The sequence below is a fragment of the Dioscorea cayenensis genome, chromosome 8, assembly GCF_009730915.1.
Source record: "Dioscorea cayenensis subsp. rotundata cultivar TDr96_F1 chromosome 8, TDr96_F1_v2_PseudoChromosome.rev07_lg8_w22 25.fasta, whole genome shotgun sequence".
In the NCBI taxonomy this organism is placed as follows: domain Eukaryota; kingdom Viridiplantae; phylum Streptophyta; class Magnoliopsida; order Dioscoreales; family Dioscoreaceae; genus Dioscorea; species Dioscorea cayenensis.
In genome coordinates, this window is record NC_052478.1 from 4,134,433 (window position 1) to 4,153,881 (window position 19,449).

General features: G+C 35.2%; 3 protein-coding genes across 3 annotated transcripts; all 3 read right to left on the reverse strand.

Annotated features, from left to right (window-relative positions):
• Window positions 1-1,460: 1,460 nt before the first annotated feature.
• On the reverse strand, window positions 1,461-5,821 carry LOC120267551. Its single transcript, XM_039275229.1, is given in 10 exon segments — window positions 1,461-2,019; window positions 2,098-2,169; window positions 2,408-2,514; window positions 2,933-3,058; window positions 3,908-3,940; window positions 4,036-4,094; window positions 4,096-4,151; window positions 4,313-4,334; window positions 5,338-5,388; window positions 5,628-5,821. Coding segments are annotated over 10 exon segments (1,056 nt in total). The 5' UTR covers window positions 5,790-5,821; the 3' UTR covers window positions 1,461-1,651.
• An 887-nt stretch (window positions 5,822-6,708) lies between these two features.
• LOC120266370 (serine/threonine-protein kinase VPS15) lies at window positions 6,709-15,591 on the reverse strand. Its single transcript, XM_039273997.1, is given in 14 exon segments — window positions 6,709-7,053; window positions 7,309-7,408; window positions 7,486-7,733; window positions 8,418-10,004; window positions 10,006-10,290; window positions 10,292-11,584; window positions 11,661-11,837; window positions 12,835-12,940; window positions 13,760-13,842; window positions 14,301-14,461; window positions 14,545-14,590; window positions 14,892-15,014; window positions 15,106-15,180; window positions 15,269-15,591. Coding segments are annotated over 14 exon segments (4,659 nt in total). The 5' UTR covers window positions 15,467-15,591; the 3' UTR covers window positions 6,709-6,876.
• Window positions 15,592-16,949: 1,358 nt separating this feature from the next.
• On the reverse strand, window positions 16,950-19,111 carry LOC120267166 (class V chitinase CHIT5-like). Its single transcript, XM_039274866.1, has 3 exons — window positions 18,105-19,111; window positions 17,399-17,517; window positions 16,950-17,037 (listed from the first exon to the last, which is right to left on the reverse strand). The coding sequence occupies exons 1-3, from the start codon at window positions 19,109-19,111 to the stop codon at window positions 17,012-17,014; spliced, it is 1,152 nt and encodes a 383-aa protein (XP_039130800.1). The 3' UTR covers window positions 16,950-17,011.
• Window positions 19,112-19,449: the final 338 nt, after the last annotated feature.

A 19,449-nucleotide genomic window follows, 5' to 3' on the forward strand; every position in this document is an offset into this window, starting at 1 on the left:
TTTATTTTTTTAAAATATGATGTCATTAAACAACTATATATTATATATATTTAAAGATCCCCTCCGTTCCTTTTGACTTTTCTCCAGTACAAAAAAATAAACAAAACAGACAAGAAGTGCTTAACAAAGCATGTGCACAGCTTTAAAGCAACATGATTAGGTACAGTGCTACACACATGTTATCTTAGTCAGCTATGTGATAGACCACATTTAATTTATCCAATATAATTATTTGGCTATGCATTGACTGCTCATTAATTAATCCAATATATACCCCTACAAAACGTAAATTACACATATATCATTGGAAAGTCTGATTCGTACCACTTAAAAGTCAAGTTTATTTATATTGTATTTATACATAGTAGAATTAAGTACATATATTTTCATTTAATAATATACAAGAATTGGGTGAGATGCCATTTATATTATATCTAGTAACATTTAACTTTGCATCTGACCACATAAGGTTTTAACATTATTATTATTATTATTATTTACATATTTTAAGTTATAAACATGTATTAAATAAATTTATATTTTGACATTGCATGTTACTATGTATTTGTTTTATAACTAGAATTTTTTTTTCATTGTGTAAGTTATAACCATGTATTAACTATATTATTTTAACATTGCATATGAGTATATAAGGTGAGAATCTATTTTATAACATGGAATTTTTTTTATTTTTATTTTTGCATTTTTCAAAGTTTTAAGCATTTATTAAATAAATTTTTATTTTAAAATATATAAACACGGTCTAACTAATCAGTTTGATACAATTACTTTACTGTTTGGATATTAAGTGTTTAATCAAAATGTTCTTCACTCCTCACAAATCCTTCTTATAAAAATTAAATTAAATTAAATTAAAAATTCGTTTTAAAAAATTTTTTTTTTTGGTAAATGCATTTTAAGGTGATTTATAAATCTAATGCATCTTTAAAAAGATCTCCAACCAAAACTATTTCAATAACATGAATTAGATTTAAGCAAACAGTGTATCTAAGCCAAAAAGTTCATATAATTGCGCAATTAGTACAATGCATTAAAGTTTAAATAATTATTATACATATATTGTCTACAAACAACCAAACATGAAGAGAAAGAAGAATAGCAGTTTGAGAACCATCAAATACCAAGAATTATAAATTAGAAAACAACACAAAGAAAGAGGTGATAAAAGCCCAACACAAAAACAACAAAACAAATGACATGGCATGTGACCAAAAACATGAGTTCTAATGCTGCCTATAACTTATTCTCAATTGTTTGAATTATCTCTAAGGAATCATGGAATTGAATTACATGCATGCATTACCTTAGAAAACTTGGCATATATTATATAATTTTTTATAAAGACAGGTTAAAGATATGAATATTTTCATCCTCTGTAATTTTTGGTAATTCCCAAATTATTCATGCAGAGACTACACACACACAATGTTTTCTGTAGGAAAACAAAAAATGGTCCATGATGATTATCATGAAAGGGCAGTAGAACTCATGTTTCTAATTAAATAATACAGTGCCAAAGCATGGATATACAACAGCTAATCTCTGAAAACAGATTTTAAGGTTTATATGTCATATAAATAAGTTGATCATGCTAAACAAGCATAAACTGGAAGCTGAGCATATAAACTTACTATGGTTTCTTGAACAGTAGAATTTCCTCTGCAATCGAAGTTGTTTCTCCTATTACTGATACCCAAGTCTCTGAAACCTTTTCGACCATTCCATAAATCATCTCAACCAATGTGAATGCACGCAAAGTACCGTTCTTTGTATCCGAGTGTTCAGTAGAGATTTCTGAACTAGTAGTTGCTTGTTGGTCTACGGATTTAACCCTCGGCACAATGGCTCCGTTCAAGTAAATGGTGTTATCGGAATCAATTACGATCATTTTCCTAAGACCACTTCTGTATGCTAGCTCTTTGTGCATGTGCCCAAACATAACTAATGGGATGGGGAATTGGGTGTTTCTCTTCAAATCCAATATGGCCTGAGCTAGATCTAGATAGAATAATGGTTGATATAAATTTGTATACAATGCAGAAAATTAAGGTATGTGTATAATGAAATTCTTTTCACCTGGATCCCCATGGTCGCCACCTCCATAAACCCAATCTTTTCCGCAAATGTCATTCATCTTTGATCCCAATCCTGGACAGATATTTTTATCTCAGTAAATACATCTGACTTTAAACTAAGTTAAGGCCAAACTCAACAGAAATTGCCTTGTTTCATGGCTGGCTCATAAAAGAGCTAAAAATCAAGTACCAGTCATAGAAGATCTTGATAATTTCAAACTCGACGAATGAGTTTGAGCCAAGCTCAAGATAAACTCAGCTTGATCAAGCTTGGATTCTTGACATAACTAACTAAATGCAACTGTGCAAACCTGTAGGGCCATTATGAGCAAGAAGTACAATGCAATGCCCCTCCGGTGTCCCCAGTGCAGCTTCTACAATCCTTTTTGCGCTACTCTCCATGCAATTGACTCCATATCTAAGTACAAAATATATGAATCAGATAACTGACTCTGCCTGTGTGTGTGTGTGGGCGTGCGCATATAAGTACATGAATCATATTATTTTAATAAACTAAAAAAAGTTGATTCAGTGAAATAGAACATTTAAGATAAAAAAATTTGGAATGTAATCAAATTAAAATAAAATAGAAGTTCTAACTTATTAAAACTCATAAAAATTAATATTAAAAAGGTTAGGACCACAAACGCCAATTTATAAAGATAAACAAATTATGAAGTTTAACAAATGAGAAAAAAGTAAAATAATTAAAAAAAAAAAAGTCTAGATTAAAAAATGGAAGGAATTGCCCCAGATCCAAAGATAACATTAAATTAAAAAATAAAACAAAATCATACATAGACTTAAAACAGAACAATGAGGAGAAAGTCCTAAACCTTGCAGAAAGCAGCCTTGGGCGAAACAATCTTTCACCACCACAAGAAAATGGGCGGCCACCGACAACATTAAGCTTTAGCGCTGGAAAATCCAAATGATTGTAGCCAACATGCTGCTCACCTAAACTGCTCACAGAAAAATTAAATTACTGCATATCTTGCAATAAATGGCGCAACTGGTGGTCAGATGTGCTATCATTTCTGCCAACATAATGATGTTTTTCAACCGTCTATTGATAAGATGCCATAATGATGTTCAGAATAATAATTAAAGTAGTTAGTAGAACCTAAGTGTCTTAGGAGTGAGAAGTAAATCATCAGCCTTGCCTTTTATGATCTTGTTAGTAGAACCTAATAAGTGGCCTAGAAGTTAGAACTGAATTATCAGGCTTGCCTTTATGACCTTGTTTTGGAAAACCAGAACAGGAAACAAATAAGAAAGCGGTGGTCACTAAATTTATTCTTGTGGGATTGGCTAAAAAACAAGAATTAAACAGCTGCTGATTGAACATTAATGAGGCATTGTTCAAATAAGTTACCGGACAGTAAAACATTCAACACCAGAAGTGATTCATGAATCTTGCTTCTTTGATTAATTGTAAGGGTGTGCAGAAGGGGATTAATTCTAATAATCATATTTTGTAGTCTAGGCAAGAGGCAGTAGTTGCATGATCACAATGTTGAAGTCTCGTGTATGAAAATAGAAATGCATAAGAAATAACAGCCACAGGCGTGGAAACTACACATAACAAATACCTTTCATAGGCAATTAACTTTCATGTAGTGCAGTATATCTAAAGTATGTTACACCTCAACCATTTACATGTCATGCTTGTGTCAAATGGGGCAGAACTATGAGCTTCTACATCTTTCAGGCACAAAATAATGGCACTGAAGCATTAAGAGATTAGAATTTATATACACTGATAAAGCAAAGAAAATTTGCAAATTAGTAAGTCTTGAGAATTAGCTTACCATGCGAGCTGAAGCTGAACACGGTCAACTTTCCTATAGGATATGTATTAAAGTAATAAGTCTCAAACCTTGCAAAACTAAAACAGTAAGAAATCCAAGATCCATTATCTGACTGGCATAAAGCTTACTTCTCAGAAAATTGGTAAGTATGCCAGCAATCATGGTTACCCAAAATCGTTGCTTTTGGAAAGCTCGAGCTTTGAAATGCTTTTAACAAGTTCAACATTTTCATTACCAAAATCACCTGAAACTGGTGCTATTCAGTAAACTAAAAAGGCTAGAAAAACTTACCTCAAAAATACAGGCTATGCAGAGGAACAGAAACAGAGCTAGTGGTTCACAAAATGGTGCAATTTTTTTAAGATACCATATGGAAGAACATCAAGTAGTGGAAGAAGGGCATGCCTGTAAACAGCACCAAGTCAGGCTGCATTTTGGGTAAACAATGAGTTAGACTTAGGTGAGCAACCATGGAAATTACAACATAAGAAAGCATCTCTAGAAAGAAGTGATCAAAAATAAAATAGACTATAATTGTATTAAATAAAGCAACTACTTTGGCAGTTTATAATTATTTGGTCTCATAGAAATAATAGTAAAATTAAGTTTCTTTCGAACCACTACAAATTTCCGGAAGTTGGAATAGCAGACCAAAATGCAGTATAAATGTATAAATAGTCTAAAAACCTAGAAAAAGATGAAATAATACCAAACAATTCAATCCATTCATAAATGTAGCACCTTGTAACCAATTCAACGCCCAGTCTCTTAGTTTCTACAGACATGTAACTCCTTAGTTTGCTATATACTTTAGACATTAAAAAAAAAAACCAATCAAGTAGGTAAATAAGTATACAATATCACTATGCTTTATAATGAATATACCAATGAATTAAACCAGAAATTTAAGGGGTAATGGAAATCAGACTTTCAGTTTTTTGTAGAATCAAAAAGCTACAGATTGAATTCTAATTTCTTCATAACCTACAGAACAAACAGGATTGACAATGTTTAAAAACATAAGCCTCAACTGAATGGAAAGATTAGGAGAGGTATGTCACTTGACAAAGAAATAAACACCTCTTGGCCCATTGTAGTTGAACCCTAGAAGGAAGAGTTTAAATACTCATTAAAATTCAAAAATTTATCCACATAAGTATGCACAAACAACAGCAAACATGGAGAATTGTTCAACAGCAGCCATTAAATTTATAAAAACACTCACACATCTAGCAATGACTATCAAAACCCACACACACTCACACATATCTTCAATTCAAACAAGGCATATCACTGCTAAACATAGAACTTGTTCAACAACATCGATTAAAATGATAATAACACACATGACTTTGTTTCATTGCTCAAATAAAATACTCATTCATTCAATTTAGACTACATACAACCATAAAAACAATCAAAGTTATTACCTGAAGAAAGTGAAGAGCTTTTGAATCCTCTTGCAGGTCCCAATCATCATGCTACATGAACAACGAATCCCAAACATCAAACAATGAACAAAAAAAATTACTTAAATCCAAACTCTGTAATACTATATTGCCAAAATTTCTAAATAATCCGAAGTAAGTTAGACAAAATAAGCGCGAAATAACTAATAAAAGCAAAACTCCGATCAATCAAGGACCACCAAAGACGAAACAATTGAACTTTCACAACATAAACACACACACACACACACACACAGAGAGGAGCAACTCACGACGTCTCCGACGACTGCGATGCGGATGGAGGGCGGCATGGAGGAGAAGAGGATAGGGTTTGGAGAGGCGGGGGTGGGCCTGGTGGCGGGTGCGGACAGAGGGGAGGAGAGCAGTAGCGGAGGAGATGGGGCAGTTAATCTCACCGCGCATGAGCGTAGCATCAATGCTCACCCCTCTTTTCCACCAATTGTGGAAACTCGTCCACTAGTCGCATGTTTATGCAATTTTTTTTTATTTTTTTTATTTTTTTTTATTTCACAAATGTGGCCAGTGCTGTATAGGCATGCGTATTAGCTAGTGATGCATTACATACTCAAACTCATAACCAATAGATATAAATTAAAATTCATAATTTAAAATATGTTACTATCAGTATGTTTAGTAAAACTTAAATTTAAGATGTTTTGAAATATCTCACATTAGCATCTTTTGCAATGGATGGATGTCGTTAAGTTATAAATTCTTTGGCATGTTTGTACAGGTTTTACCTAAACAACTCATTTTATATTTTTATAAATATTTATATTAACATGTAATATCTACATAAATTATACTTTCCCATAAAACCATTTCCTTTATTAATACATTAGATCTAGTTAACTGTATGGTCAAGTGAAGCGTTTGTCAATATATGAAAACAGCTTATAAGTTTTTCTTAAAATGATTAAATAATTTAGTAGAATGACGAATCAAAGTTAAACTTATAAATAACAACAGCGAGTTCTGTTGAAATACAATGCCGTTGTGGACCTTGTGGCCATAAATTAACTTTTTGCATACTTCCATTTATCATATGAAAGTATACAAGTCCATTGGTAGAACACAACACTAGATAAAAAAAAAATAATAAAATTAAGATGCACATTTCTATCTACATAAGCTGAAGAATGTGAAGACTTTTATGCAGCCCATAAATTCCAGTAATGCTGTTTAGAACACATGAGTAAACAGAAATCCGGAAGTGACAGCCAGAAACACTTGTATTAAAAGCATGAAAACCATAAAAGAACAGACAAAAAATGATTCCGGATAAGGGAATCATGGTCCCTGAACAATAGAAGACTGTGCTATGGTAAAGGCTTGAAAGAAGAATTCCACTAGGATTATAAGAGAAAGAAGAAAACAAAAATTACATTTTTTATAAATTATTGAACTAATTATATACATCAAAGTGGGTTTTCCCTTTTAATTCATCTACTAATTATGTACAAATTTAAGTCAAGAACGTATCACATGCTTTCATTATTTCTATTTCCACACCTTAACAGCACCATCTCTGCTACTTGATATCAGAAGTCTTTGATTTAACTTGACAGTAGCTAAGGAGAGAATAGAGTCCCGGTGGCAACCAGCGGAATCAGTAGCAGCCGTGGCAAGGAGAGCCTTTTGAGTCAACTTGTTCAATGGAACTCGCCTGTTCTTCTCCTGCCAAACAGAGATGAAGAGATCATTAGTTCTTTAGATGAAAATCATCCACTGTTATCAGGATGATGAGTTTCCTCTTTAGATGAAATGCCACCACTTTTACTGGTGAAGCGCTCAATTGAATCATAATCCATTGAAATAAAACATATCATGCTCAAACACACACTTCCAGAAATTTGAAATTAAATACTCCATAGTCCAAGCCATTTTTCCAGATTATTCATAAAAGGTATCAAATGTGAATCAGAGAATTACTTGCATAACCTGCACTCCAAAACTAGAGCTCACATCATAATAATCTTCGTTTGGGACGCCTTTTGTAGATGGCCCACAAACAGTGAAACTTCTTGCAGGACTGCAAGACAATGAACTGTGAGTTGAAGAACAATTTTAGAAAATTATCAGCAGGAGAAAGCTTAATAGAATGAAAACCTGGCATTATCCCAATATCTTATCTTCAAGTCAGTCCCCCCAGTCAATAAGTCTCCGCCTGGCAGCGGAAGCATGGACCTTATTCCAGGATGCCGGGAAGAAGGGTCATTCAACTCATCAATTCTGTATTTCGCACCAGAATTCCGCTTTGTGTCTTGCTTAGAACTTGACTTGCTAGATGGTCTTGCTGATGCCCTAGGGATATGGGAAAATTCAGTATCACTCTCACTGCTTGCTACTTTAAGTACCTGCCAACATTATAGGAAAAAGGTTCCATCACTAGTACAGAAGGCATTTCACAATAATTTTCCAAAGAATTTGAAGAATCAGAACTTCCAAACTGAGCAAGCAAGATAAGCATATAAACTACTGGTTTTCAAATATCAGAATAATAAGGCTGCTATAACATGTATCACAGATAAAAACGCATTCCCCTTGACATGTCCACCCACCATGTCAACTAATGAAATTATCTGATGTCAAATTTCATTCACAAATATTCTAGCTTCATCCTGAAAAAGATTTTTCAAATTTTGAAGTTCTCGTTTGTAACCATTTTTATGAAGCCATAATATCAATGTAATAAGCATAAAAGAAACAGGAAGAAAATCATTATGAGAGGTATACACGAGAGATGTCAATTTATAACACTTAATGCTTAGAACTTAAACAATGTAATACCCTTGTGGTTCTAGTTCTACTGCATTCAATTGCTTACGGGTATATGTCATATTTCAAGTAGAAACATATCATTCAACTACTTTCCAGAAGTGATGCATCATTAAGATGCAGTTATCCTACGGTGCAATGACATGTATGAGAAATCACATCGTCATTAATGTTTTCAGCAAATGAGAAATGGAATTGTCATCTAACTAGTTTCCACTGAACTTGATATATAAATGGCAAAACACTCGCAAAGTTTAGAGTACCTGGTGACAGCTTCCATTCTCAGCATTCCAAAGGGAAACTTCATTACACCCAGCAGCAACATAAACCAATGGTCTTGTCATTGCAGAACCAGAGCTTGTGGGTGCGGTGAGTAAACATGTTCTCTCCACTGGGCATACCACAGGATAATGCCAAGTATTAACAGGCAGAAGAAACCTCATATCCCACAATGTAAGCACACCCCTAGATGACCCAGAGACAAACCAATTTCCACATTGACCCATTACAAGAGAAGAGACATACCCCTCCTCTGGAGGGATTCTGAATATCCATGTTTCCCCATCTGCACGGGTATCCCATAGATGGATTCCACATCTTAGTGTGCTGTAAAGTATTGTTTGACCAACAGAGCTATCAGCAGCAGAGCAGTTCAAGAGACTAAGTATAGCACCCTCTCCAACATCTTTCCTCTTGATATCAGCAATACCAGAGTATCTCTCAGCCACACCGCCCAACCCTCTGGATATGCAATCAACAGAAAACAAGTGTATCTTCCCATCAGAAGAACCAGCAGCCACTTGGGTAGTACCGCCAAGCATTGTAGTGCATAAAGCTCTACTCCCATCCAAAGAATAAGTTAACCTAGACCGAAAGGATATGTCCTTCTCCAACTTTCTAGTATCCCACACTTTAACAGTGGAGTCATGTGAGGCAGTCACAAAGAAGCTATGATCATTTGATACTGCTATGTCATTCACAGCAGAACGATGTTCTTGCATATGCGCTACTAAAACTCCACGAGGCCTCCATCCAATGTCTGGAGCTGATGATGATCCCCTGCCAAAGGATGAGAATCCACTTGCATCAGATTGTGCTCCATCATCTCCAGCAATAGACGTGCTCCCTTTTAAAGTATCAGAAATGGTGGCATCTTGAAACCTACTGGTGATATAACTAGATTGGCCATTATCTTTGCCAGCATTATCATGTGAAGCTTTGAATACCTTGGAACTACTACTTATATTGTAAAAAGAACCAGAAATCAGCTTAGGTGGAACCGAACTAGACATAGTCAATGACTTACTAACAGGATCCAACCAGCGCATGGATGATGCACCTCCTAAGGGATTCCCATACAATAAGGAATCAAATCCAGAAGGAACTGCTCCTGTGGTCTGTTTATCTGCAAAAACAGAGTATAGAGGAATTCCTTCAGATGGTCCATCACACAGAAAACTGTCTCCCCCGCTAACATGTGGATTAACAAAACCAGAAAACTGCAACTTCTCAGAGCAGTGAGTATCCCTTCCATCTAATGGACCAGCATTTTGGACAGAGCTTCCAGTCTTCAATTTAGCAGGTTCCTCAGTGCTAAGTATAGATGTTTTCTGCATAGCAGCATAGCTGTCATTCTGTCCACTGGAGTCCTTCCCACTAGAACTTTTCACCTGATTTGAATCTCCTGCTGTCTTATTTGTTTCATTATTTTCCCACTGATTTGTATATGCAGCTGAGTTGTACCATATCTTTCTCTGCCTCTCCAGCATATCAGAATTCCTAGCATTATCAAGGGCTTGATAAAACATCAGTTTGGAGACAGGAGGCTTAAGGCATGAAAGAAGAGATGCCCTCAGAAGACAAAGATGCTGGTTCTCTTTGAAGAATAGGGCGTAAAACTTGAGATAGGTAAACATAAGTATCTACTGGTCCTAAACTCTCGCTACTTGCAGCAATGAAGGTGACGGCAGAGCGTCTGACCCACTGGATTGGATAACATAACAAGGGAAACCCACGGTCAATCATATCCAGAAGTATCCTTTTTCTCAAGTAACCACTTCTGCAGAGCATGGTCAAACATTCTAATGCATTGACAATGACAGCCTCCATCGAGTCACTCAGAGCTTGCTCAATATATAGGCAAGAGATACTCCTCAACACTTCGTTGACCCACAAAGTAGCAGACAAAGATTATTTGCCCATAAAAAACAGTCCTTAGCTGCTCATCTCGGTCATTAAGGAAAGCTGGAAGGATAGGCAACAAAAAATCATTGCTTTGCCTCTGACCAAAGAAGAAACATAAATGACCAATATCTTGCAGGAGGGCTCTCCTTATTGTTGGAGTTTGCTTAGAGCCCATTACAAGTTCTTGAACAACGTCAGCTATTGCTCTCCTTAACTGGGAAAGTTGGGTATCAAAATCTTTGTTCACATGTGATTCTGCAGTAGGAGACTGAGACTTTTGAAGCGACTTATCCCTAAAACCTGCCTCGTTGGACTTTTTGGACTGAAGCAACAACCTGTAAGCAGTAAATGCAATTTTGAATATGTTACTCGCATAACAGATCCTTACACTTTCTTCTGGATCTTCTGGAAGCATAGAAAGCATTGGAAGGATATATTCTGGAAATATCTTTGCATCACTCGGAGGAAACTCTTGGACTAGGGGCAAAATATCACACAATGTCTCCAAAGCAGCACAACGCACAATTGCAGCTGGATCTGATAGCATTGCAATAACATAGGGAAGCACATGTTGTAAGCGATCTTCGTCATCAATGTACAAAGAAGAAGATTTCAATAGCAGTACACCCACCCTTCTCAACTGTGGCTGCTTAACACTTCGAATACATGAGCACAACAGAGATGCAATTAGAACCATGCCTTCACAACTTAACTGGCTCTCCTCCCTTGGTAAAACAGGAATGTTGTAAGTATCTGATTGGATATCATACCCAGAGATCAAAGCGATTAGGTTGCTCTTGAGAATCCTCTCCAAAGATAAAGCTTCATCTTTATTTTGTTTTGAATTTTGAATTAGTTCATTTGAAGGCAGCTGTTTATAGTGCTTAGCATGGAGGGCATATCTAGCAGGATCAGAACCAGAGTGATGCAAGAAGGCATTTGAGGCACCCTCCACCATGGCCTTAGAATGTGAGTTTTTATTCCTTTGCTGTACCTCCTTCAGAAGAGAATTAAGATCAGAAACAAGCTGAAAATGGCCACCAATTAACCCATTTGCAAGATTTTCTCCATCCTTCAAAGAATGCTTCATCAAAGTCATGTTTTGTCTCCCAGGTTCCATATGATGCGAAAGATCATTTCTTCCAAGACTGGAATCTGGGAATAACTCAGCAGAAGCATCAAGCGTTGACCTATCACTGATCATTTGCTTATGTATCTCTTGGAAAGCCCTTTGTATCACTTCAACCTGCACAGTGAAACAGAGCTTACAATGAGCATGTATATCTAATTAGCCACTGAAATAAAACTAAGAAAACTCTCACCCTTTTATCAGAGTCGAGAGGAACCAAGCAGGAAAAGACGCTATGAAGACATGGTGAGAAGTAGCTGGGGAACACATCACTTGCAAAAGTCTGCAAGTAGCTTTCACATGAAAGCCTGGACTCTGGGTCCAACTGAATCATATGAAGAATCATTCTCCGGATGCCAGCATCCTGGATCTGCAAGTGGGAAAAAACAGAATTTAAAGTCATGTTAAGGTAATTACAAGAAGTACGCACTTAAGAAAATTTTCAAAGTTGGGCTCAATAGCTACATGACCTGATGCGCTCAAAGTTACCAACTCAAAACATAAATCTATATAAATGTTCCAATTAGTCCACTGGAAAAATTTGTTCACAAATGGAAGTTTGGACAGAGTATCAAATAAATCCAGAAATACTTATAAAAATTTGTTAACTAAAATAATCAAGACCATTAATTGGGAAACATAGTAATGTGTATGCACCTAAGTCAACATTTTGTGCCATTGATTTAAGTATTTGATGGACTGTGCAAATTCAATTAAGTATTCATTTGTCTTTCAATGCATATCTTGCACATATTTCCAATGGACCACTCTTTTTGTTCAAAACCATGGTATATAGTTGAAAAAAAATTAAATATTTAGAACTAAATGAAGAGATAAAAATTTTGCATTTCTTTCAGGACAACAAACTGAGGGCGTATCAATAAAATTGAGAGAGCAGTACTCAATCTTCAAATGTTTCTTTCTAGTGTATAAATTTAGCGACTCTTAGTCAACTAAAGCCAGGTCAAACAGGACACAACAAATCCAAATAAATGCATTAATCATGAGATATAGAGCACAGACCCCCAATTTACTTTGAACCTTTTCGAATGGAAAGGCAGACATTTTGCATATAAGTTCAATGGGGAAGATGATTATCTCTATTGGAATTTTAATATTGGAACTTGTACCTCCCCCATAAACAACATCATATCCTTGAAAACTAAGAGGCTTCTTTTTCAACCAAAGTTCCTTTCTTTCTATCTTTTTCTTTTTTGTACTGCTTCAAGTGCCGAAAAATCTTAAATTCTTCAAGGTAGGGGATCTTAAATTAACAAAGTGATGAATGTTTGTAACCAACAAAAAAAAAAAAGAACACAAAAGACATTTATGAGAAAGACAGAATCAGTGAAATGTTAAAAACTCACCTTTTCAAGGCTTTGCATAGGATCATACTGTCCCCGACGGTAAGCAAGTAACTGAGACAACTCAAACAAAGGTTGCCCTCCAAGGAAAAGCTCAGCAATAACACACCTGGAAAACAAAGAGATAATGGCAGTATAAGCTTGATGTTACAACATATTACCAAAGAATGATCGTGATGACCAAGTATCCCAAATAATTTTACTTTAATTTCTGCAATCAGAAGATTGAGCTAAGCTTAGATGTATATCTATAGTCAAATGTAGAATAAAATCCTCTCTATACTCAGAAGTCACAACTTAATTTATAGTTCCTTTTTGCTAGTGCTACTTGCAATAGTAAGTAAACATGTCCAAAGACAAATCAAACCAAGCCAATACCCATCAAGCACTTCATGATAATGTGTTGCAAGCACTTATCCTCGTAATAATTACTTCAAATTCATACTAGAAAAACATTTCAGCAATAAAAATACAAAGAAACCAGCCTTATACCATGTTTAACACAAAAGCACTTCTTTCTGAGTTGACACACTAATAAGTTTGGGCTACACATCACCTAAATTTTGAACATTTTATGTAGAAGATTTTCTCATAATGTCTACAACATATCAATCAAAAGGGAAAAACACATATGAAGCTTTAGAGTAATTGATTTTCATAGTAACTTCAATAAAGTAATAATACATACACAGAGACAAAATCTAGCATAAAGGTACACTACGGATGATGGAATAATACAAAATATTATCTTGTTGCTATGTTCCAATTTAGTATGTCTCCAGAAAGAAAAGTGTGAGTTACTTTATTTAGGAATATGGAATAAAAAATCATGCCACTGGTTAAGCCAGAGAGCTCTTTCTCCAATGAGTTTGACAGATTATAATCAGTCAATATTCCACGCAGTCTTTGTTTATAAAATAAAGCATACCCAAGAGAGAAGATGTCCATTGATGGCTTTAAAGTTGCATCAGATGGAATTTGTGTCTCAACACCACCATGCTCATAAAATCTCTGAAAGATTTAAAAAGTTATATAGATTTGTCATAAACTAAGATCATGAAAGGAGGGAATTAGTAACTGAACATGCAACAGGAAATAATCACTATTTATTAACAAGCAATGTGCTTCAAACCAACTCTGCGCCCACATCTCAACTGCTTATCAACCATGAAGTATTATGTCCACAACGACCATGCATTATTAGGCCTAGCATGCATTTTCAAACGGACCAAAATTAGCTCATTCATACCATCCTTTCAGGATAGTAATTGTAGTACATTAAATTTCATTACAACATTTAATGCATTAGAAAACTAAACAAAAGGGTGCAAAATGACCTTTTAAATTTTGACACTACTTTATATGAGATGCTATAAACCCCAATATGCCAAGTTTCAAGAGTAAAAAGGAAAAAATAATAATAAATAAACAAATCAATAAAGTAGCTATTAAGAAAAACCAGAGCAAACCTCTGGGGCAAGATAGCATCGCCTCCTACCACCAGTGTCAAAGAAGAATGAGAAATCGGAAGGATCATCATCTGGGATATAAGTTGGCTTGAATGAAGCAAAGTCTGCTAGGTACAGCCAATTCCAAGAGGTCACAAGAACATTTTCGCATTTGATGTCACCTGAGAAGAGCCCACATTTCACATTACTAAGAAACATATCTTGAAACAAAGAATTCATTGGCCTCCAAAAAACACTCCCTCACCATGGCAAACACCATTCTCATGGCTATGCTTCACTGCACAAAGTAACTGCACAACCAAATGAACTAAGTCCACAACCATATTAAGCGAACAAAAACAGAAATGCATACGTGAGAAAACCAAGAAAAGTTAGGGAAATTGTTTTGTAAATCTTCTAATTTGAGTTAAAACATAGCAAAAAAATTGCACTTGTAAGCCCAACCTCAAACTTGATCCCGCAAAGTACCTAAAGAACCTAAATTGTTTCATAACCTAATCCTCGATTCTACTTGGTTCATAACCTCAAACTTAATCCTCGATTCTACTTGGTTCATAACCTAAATTGTTTTCAAGAAATTGGAATCAATACCTGAAACGCAAGCCATTTTTTCTCAATGAGACTCAGCTTGGGGAGCATGCTTAGCCGATCATGAAGGTTGCTGAAGAAGTACTGCCTCAAAAGATAGGCAGCCTTATCCGTCTCCAGCCAAAACTAGATTCAAATCACAGGATTAGAACCCTAAAAACCCTAAACCCTCTCAATTTCATTCAAACAGCACAAAAGGCAACAACTTGGGGCTCACTTGGAAAGGCCAAACATGGGGATGATCTCCTTTGCGGAATATTTCCCTAATCTCCAAAAGCTTCCTCTCATGCTCCTGAAATCAATACCCCAAAACATCAAAACTAGGGTTTTCAAACCAAAAGAACAAAATCAACAAGAAAAGCGAATCTTCAACCAAGAACCTTGAGGTCAAGGGGATCGCCACGCTTGAAGTAAACCTTGACGAGGAGGAGACCCTCGTCGTGTTTGCAAAGGATGGACTTGAAGAAACGGCCGCTTCCCAGAACCTCGATGAGCACAAGATTGTACGACGAAGGCAATTCATGGAGATAGTACTCCGACGCCGACATCTGCGTCGTCCGCGCGATCTTGTTCCCCATCGTTCCGTCCTCCCCGGAGCCTAATCCTCTTCTGGTTCTCCGATGGCGTTCCTTCTCGTGCTCCAATGGCCAAGGGCATCGGAGGTTGGCGAAGAGGAGAAGGTATCCCCTTTTTCGAGCTCGAAGTGCTAATTGCTCATTTTATTTATTTATTTATTTATTTATTTATTTAATTATTTATAATACATACAATATGTTATATGTTTGCGAAAAAACCCCTGAATTCTTCGTATTAAAACCATCTTTCAATACTCCGCGCAAATATTGGATCCGGAAAGCAATTTTCGAACACACCCTTGGTTATATTGAAAATTCAGTGATAATGAAAACTTTGATGCTGTTTGATATTAACTTTTGTATTTAAATTCTTGTATTATTGAAAATAAATCAATTAGTGTATCATATCAATCGAAGAAGAATTAAGAGAATTAATAACTGTGGGCTCACAGGAATTCTATTTTCTTTTTAGAAATAAAAATAATCAGATTTTAGGTTATACAACAAAAGGGTAAATAAAATTATTTGTTTATTTGTATCAAAATATATTTTTTTAAATGAATATGTCCATATATTATCATGTTTCATGAATCTTGGATTTTTGGATATATATATATATTAGCCTCCTAGAAATTGCCTGTATGACCGAAGAGCTCACATGGCTAGTGTCGACCCTTACAGCTTACTCCTCCTAGAGAGATCATTGCTCTCTAAAATGTGCTCTCAAACTATTTTTTATGTCATATATTTATTTCATGATTGGTGGACTTTTATCTCAGTTTTTCCGTTATTATACTATGTTGTATTTTATTTTGTTGTGTTTGTTGTGCTCTACTATTTGTATCATCTTGTTGTACCTATTGACTTACATTTTATCTAAAATAATGTATTTACTTATGAAAATATATATGAAATACCCCTCAATTTTTTATATATATGCATATATGTATGTGTGTGGTTTACTCCAAATCTTTATCTTCATATTTTCTTGTTTTTCACCCAGATAAACACACGCAAATATATATTAATTATCTGCAATTATCCATAAATTTTAAGTATGTATTCTCCGAATTCTGCATACTCAATAGACAGACTCTTAATTAAAATAATTGACTTCAGATCAAGATGTCTATATTTATTGAAATAAGTAGTTAAGTCCTTTATTATATAAGTATAATTTTATCAATGGAGGTCTATTTATCAACAGATATATGTTTTGTTATCGATCCAAGGTGTCCTTGCCATCTCTAATCAAAGTGTAGGATTTTTTTATGAGATTGGAAATCAAAACATTTCCCCTGCAAACTTTAAAAAAAAAAGGAAAAGAAAAGAAAAACCAAGGCCTTTTTCAAATAGAGAAATTTACATTATTGTATTGATATCAAGCTCATACAATCACAACACAATCAGTTCAATGTTCATTATACAAAGATTAAACAAATACACTGCATATAAACATAAGTATTGTTTTTATTGAAGGATTGAGAAGTGAAGCTTTAGATACAATTTCCCAATAGAATTCCCAAAAGCTTACCTTTGGCATCATCATCAGAACTCCTCCCATGCAACCCAAGCTGTCAGCGTCTAAACATTTTCAGTTAACAATAATTTTGAAGTCATTACGTATAGATTTAAATTTGTTTAGGGAAAATAACAAAATAGAGTTCAAGTTCAATGTGAAGTAATAATGCGTGTATTACAAATTTCCAAGTGTTATTATATGTTATTTAAACTAATGTGTTTCCTCTAATTGATAATGTTTTGGTATATATATGAAAGGGGCCATCTTTTTTGATTGAATATTTTCTGTCTCTGCGTAAGATATTTTATTTATTTTGTTTCTTTTAAATTTCTTTAAAATTCAATGATTTAGTATGATAGAAAAATGCACATTTAAAAAAATAAAAAAAACACACACACACACACACAGATTACCTGCTTCTGAAATGCTCCACTTAATGTCATCTTGGCCAAGTGCCCAAAAGAAGTAGCCACCCAACCCCAACTCCTTTGCAAACACAACTTTCACCGACACCGATTTCTCATTATCATATCTATTAAAATTTTAAACATAAATAAAGTCAAAAACACTAATATATCAGAATAAATTCAATGGTATATTAATATAAATCTCAGTGAAACATTAACATCAAAACTACCCTTAATCAATGAATTTGATCATGAACATAAAGTTCATTTCCAATCCACAAACAAAAACAGTTTTCACGTAAAAACTTTTATTATTATTTTTTTAAATATTGATACTAATAAAAATCAATTATACTTATATATATATATATATTGAAGAAAGTGGATGATCCTAATTTATTGTAAACAGATAATACAAAGAAACAAACAAAAAAATGAAACCAACACAAATAATAAAAACTAGAATAAGTGAATAACACAATAACAAAATAAGATTGCGGAATCAATCACAGGGTTGAAATACTCAAAAACTAAATAGAGACAAAAAAATAAAAATAAAATAAAATAAAAACCAAGAGAAATACGTAGGAGAGTCGGCATTGTCCACCATATATATATATATATATATATATATATATGTTAGCAAGGTTGACTCCTCTGCTATAATTAAATAAAAATTTAATTAGTAATAATGAATAAATAAACACATTACCCTATCCAATCCAAACATGCAAAAGAATAAGCAGCCACCCTCTCTACATCATAAACCACAGTAGCAATCCTCTCCCTGTTAAACATCTCAATGGACGCCACCACCATCACTCCTTGCACCCCAGGCCCAACACCATTCGCCGGAGCACCGATCCCATGCTCCGACTCATTCACCAACGTCCAAGTCCTCCCGTACAACGGCAACCCCATCACCACCTTCTTCTCCGGCATACCCTCATTGATCCAACTCATAATTCCATAACTTGTACTCACATTACTCTTCGGATCATAAAGCTCTGCATGAGCTCCGGTTTGCCACTTTTCCCATCCACCATGATAATCAAAACACATTGCATTTATCCAGTCAAGATTCTCAGCCATTGATCTCACCGGATACATCGCCGGCGGTGAAACAATCATGACTTTTGGTGCATAGTACACAGCGGAGGTAAGCAAAAGAGGTGGCTTGCCGGAGATTAAAGCTTCTTCATTAACTGCAACTCTCAATTCTTTGTAGAGATCTCCGAGCAGTGACATATCGGCGTCGGTGATCGGAAACTCCCAGTCTAAGTCTAGTCCATCAAGGTTGTATGATCTAGAGATGGATATAGATGAGGTTATGAATGTGGTTTTGGTTGTTGAGTTGTTGATGAGGTTGGAGAAGGTGGTGGTGTTGCTCGCACCGCCGCCGATGGAGAGCAGGGCTTTCAAGGGAGGGTAGTGAGAGTGGACAGTGGAGGTGAAGATGGGGAGCCATTGTTGGTCATATGGAGTGATTGCCAACTCAAAGGTGGTAGCGTTTAGTTGAACAAAGGCATAGTATATGTGAGTGAATAAGGAGAAGTTTATTGAAGATGGAGGTAAGGCTTGGGAGGTCCATGATGGCCAGTATGCGGCTTTGATCGCCGGAGCAGGAGCCGGAGATGGAGGAGATGGTTGTTGGTATTGAGAGTTTGCATGGGAGTAGAGGAAGAAGAGGAGAAGAAGAAGTGGTTTACAGTGTTTCATTATTGTGATTAATTGGTGATTTGGGTTTTGTGTTTTTGAAGGGAAGTGAGGACGGAGGAGTTGAGACGAGTTTTGGCTTCTTGTATAGGACGGCCATTGTATTGTTAATTAATTAATTAATTAATTAAACAAAGAGGACAACAATGAAGGAGAGAAGAACCAAGGTTTATGTACTTGGTATTTTCTGTTTTCTATTTTTTTTCTAATAAATTTATGATTTATTCAATTTATTTAAAAAAAAAAACACCAAGGTGAGGTGGTTTTCTTTAGCGAATATGTGTGAGAATTAATTAAGGACTAAAGTTAACTACAATGTTGATGATGCATATTTTGCATGC